The sequence below is a fragment of the Sinocyclocheilus anshuiensis genome, unplaced genomic scaffold (genome assembly GCF_001515605.1).
Source record: "Sinocyclocheilus anshuiensis isolate Anshui unplaced genomic scaffold, SAMN03320099.WGS_v1.1 scaffold1501, whole genome shotgun sequence".
NCBI classification, from domain to species: domain Eukaryota; kingdom Metazoa; phylum Chordata; class Actinopteri; order Cypriniformes; family Cyprinidae; genus Sinocyclocheilus; species Sinocyclocheilus anshuiensis.
Window position 1 is genome coordinate 709,174 of NW_015544287.1, and position 3,818 is coordinate 712,991.

General features: G+C 37.1%; 1 protein-coding gene across 1 annotated transcript in view; it reads left to right on the top strand.

Annotated features, from left to right (window-relative positions):
- Positions 1 to 3,818, top strand: part of LOC107698053 (26S proteasome non-ATPase regulatory subunit 1) — a 44,325-nt gene that overhangs the window by 36,727 nt on the left and 3,780 nt on the right. Inside the window, exons 20-21 of the mRNA XM_016498966.1 lie at positions 629 to 798; positions 2,301 to 2,393. Coding sequence (XP_016354452.1) covers positions 629 to 798; positions 2,301 to 2,393 — 263 coding nt within the window. The remainder of the gene's footprint in view (positions 1 to 628; positions 799 to 2,300; positions 2,394 to 3,818) is intronic.

Sequence of the window (3,818 nt, forward strand, 5' to 3'; positions counted from 1 at the left end):
AAAAGTTTATTTAATACACGAGTTTCACAATTTGAGTTGAATTACTGAAATAAATAAACTTTTCCACGACATTCTAGTTTATTGAGATGCACCTGTACTGTTAACACGTTTTCTTTCTCAGCTGTTTGCTTTCACTTAAGACCTAAATTGCAGCGCTTATGAGAATACTTGCAAAGATGGGCATTTTGACATACAAGTGTGTGTATTTAACCATTCAAGGCCAATAAAGTGGTAAAAATAACTTCCACGCTCATCAAGCACAGTCTTCACATGCGTGCGCCTCTCTAACTGCACTCAGAAACAGTCAGACAGCGCGCGCATATAGTGAAATGAGTTCTCTTTCACTGCTGATTGCATTTCAATGATTTAAAATCACTTGTTTTTAAATGGCAATGTTTAAAAATGCAAACAAACATTTTTTCATGACCACGTAGCACAACAACGTTGTGTGAGCACGTAACTGTGATAGAGACGATAGTTCAACATTTCTACTGGTGGTCTATCGCCCACCCCTACCTACACTATTGTCAGTTGACAATGGACCTTATTGTCAATACTTTGCTAATGAAGAGGCTCTTTGGAGTTCCCGAGGAGCTTGCTAACACTCCATCTTTCCGATTCTTCTCAGGTGGTCGTAACGTGACGATCTCTCTGCAGTCACGCACAGGCCACACCCACATGCCATCTGTGGTGGGTCTGTTGGTCTTCACCCAGTTCTGGTTCTGGTTCCCACTCTCTCACTTCCTGTCTCTGGCCTTCACCCCCACAGCTATCATCGGCCTCAACAAGGATCTGAAGGTAAGAAGAAATGTCTTCTAACCTACAAAGCAACACAGTGCCACCTCAACATGGGTGACTTCTCAACATAGAGAAACAGTTGTTGTAGGTTATTTTTATCTCCTGCATTAGTGTGACAAATGTTCTAATACCCATGTATCCAGCATGGAGCCAAACCATTAATCCATGCAAGAAGAGCTAACAGCAGTTGGAGCATCGGTGAAGTAGTTAGTTTAGGATTGTCCAATCCTGTTACTGGAGGCCCACTGTCCTGCAGTTTAGCTCCAACCTAGGGCTGGGCGATATGGACAAAAAAATTATCACAATCATTTTTTTCATATCAGTCGATATCGATAATTATCACGATAAATGTCAAATCTTTATTTCTTTCAAGTTTAAAGCCATATTTTTGCTCCAAAGTGAAAGTTGTAGAAACCAGACCATTAATTCGTGCTCATTATAATGATTTAACAAAATAAATATCTAAATAGAAAAATTAATTTCTTAGTTTCTGCATGTTCTAATGAGTGATATTGTTTCAAATAAAGACACCGGTTTGGGTTGCCTGATAATATTAATAATAATAATATCACTTTTTTGTCTCTTAGAAATGCACATTTGATAGTAGCTTGAGTTAGGATGTGGAGGTGCATTTTTGTTCACTATCAAAATCAGTAACATCTGTAAAAATTGTAGCAATCTCAGTTTTATACGGTTAAATTTATTCTGACCACGTTTTTTTTTTTTTGTTTAAGCATTGGTATCCCATAGAAGCATACATTTAAATCATGATAAACACAGTTAAAACCACACATATAGAACCTCAATACCATGGTAAAAATATAACTATATGGATTTTAGGTGCCTCCGAGTGGTGCGCTTCAAATGAGTCGCGGTTTCGTTCTGCTTTTGGCGCATAAACATTATATCGAACATTTATCGAACTCTTCATATCGTTTTATTGAGGAAAAGTATATCGCGATAATTATCGTTATCGAATTATCACCCAGCCCTACTCCAACCCCAATTAAACACACTTGAACCAGTACAACAAAGTCTTCATGATGCCTAGAAACTTCTAGGGCTAAACTCTGCAAGATGTTGGCCCTCTAGGAGCAGGTTTGGACACCCCAGGGATAACACAAATGTTCACATTATTTGAAGTAGGGAAAGCTGATGCTACCAAAATGGTTCTCTTAATTGCTTGAGGCACAAGTACTGCATTCTAGAAGAACCCATTTTGCTTTTACTCTCAAATAAATCTGTTCAAACCCTAGTGAACTTAGTGGCTGTTGCCTCCATAGGCAGCATCCTAACTGTCATTGAACCTCCGATGTGACTTATTTGGAAAGCTGTACAGGGGCAGCAACTTCGGGGTCATACAAATAACACTTTTCAGACAAAGCACATAGAAGACTTATTTGACATCAGCCTATTGCTAAGGGAACAGCATAATAAAAGACAGTGGTGAACTCTAAATCTAAATTTTTTTTTTTTTTAATGAATAAGTTCTGTCTTCACAGATGCCGAAGGTGCAGTATCGATCCAACTGCAAACCCTCCACCTTTGCCTACCCTCCACCTCTGGAAGTGCCAAAGGAGAAGGAAAAAGAGAAGGTCTGTTTTAACTAGGGGTGTAACGATTCACTTGTTTTCTCGATGCATTGATTACAAACCCTGACGATGCATATGCATCGATCTTGAAACATGGATTTTGAATCGTGAATCGCCGATTTCGGATAGTATTCGAATTAAAATGCTAAGAATCTAATGAATCGCGATTTCTATAGCGATTCAATGCTTTCAAAATATATCCACATTAAATTACTGCAAGCAGGAATGAATGGAGACATTGAACAGTGTTCGTGCCTCGCATCTCTCCTTCACGCGCTCCACTATTTCCCACCTGCAGTCACAGGATTGCGCTCGCGCTCCGTTCGTCTCACTGACACATTTTTTTGAGCAGCTGATGTGTGATCTCTCCTGAGTACTGGTGGCCAGTAATGCTAAAGTGAAGTAGTTTTGCTTTTCTGTGGTTTTTCAATGGCTCTCGGTCATACCGACGACATTACCTGAGCACATAATACTTTTAAAGCTTTTTTTTTTTTTTAATCTTGGCTAACATAAATTTGTACGTATGCCATGTCATGCCGTAGCAGCATTAAACAAGCATCTAACAATGGACAAAAGTTTTTTTTTTCTCTCTAACCTATTGTTCTGTAACCATAAAGTCTGCTGTGTAATTTGCCCCCTGACTAAGCATTTAAAGAATTTATGGGAAGCATTTAAATAATCCTGTGAATGCACTTAAAGAATGCAGAATCGAAGCGTTAATCGAATCAAATTTAAAGCTGCGTATTTATTGCATGGATGCAGCAAAAATGTAAGTGTCTAAAAGCATACGCACAGTTCATTGAATGATAAATGTGTTTTAACAATGTCGTTGAACCGAATGTACGAAGGAAACTTAAAATAACCACAGCATTAAAAACAACCTTGAAATAAGAGCGCTTGGTTTATCTGATAATCAGATGCATGAAAGCAGCATTCGTTGCTATAGCAAACAGACTCCGGGCATAGTCTTTCAGGATCATCATTCGCCGATGGAGAGGAAAAGTGAAACATTATAGCATTTTATTTTATGAAAATGAGTTTTCGCACTGAAAGAGAAGTGATCTCACGCTCATAGACGTGCCAGACTATATCTGCAGCTAAACTGTATAAAAAGCAGAATGAACTGAAACGTTAAGACAATAAACACAATAAATAAATACAATTTATGAATGATGCAGTGCTAATTGACATATCATTTATTACAGTACAGAAACTATAAAGTATATTTTCTACCTTACTCTTGAAATAATTGTTTGTAGTATATAAAACAATCATAAAATAGCCATTAGGAAAAAATTATAGATTACAAATGATTGATTATTGTCCAGCAGTGTATCTGATTTCTTATAGCAAATTCAAAGTAATATATAAGAAAATAATTCCTTGTAAAAAATATATATATATATATATATATATATATATATAATT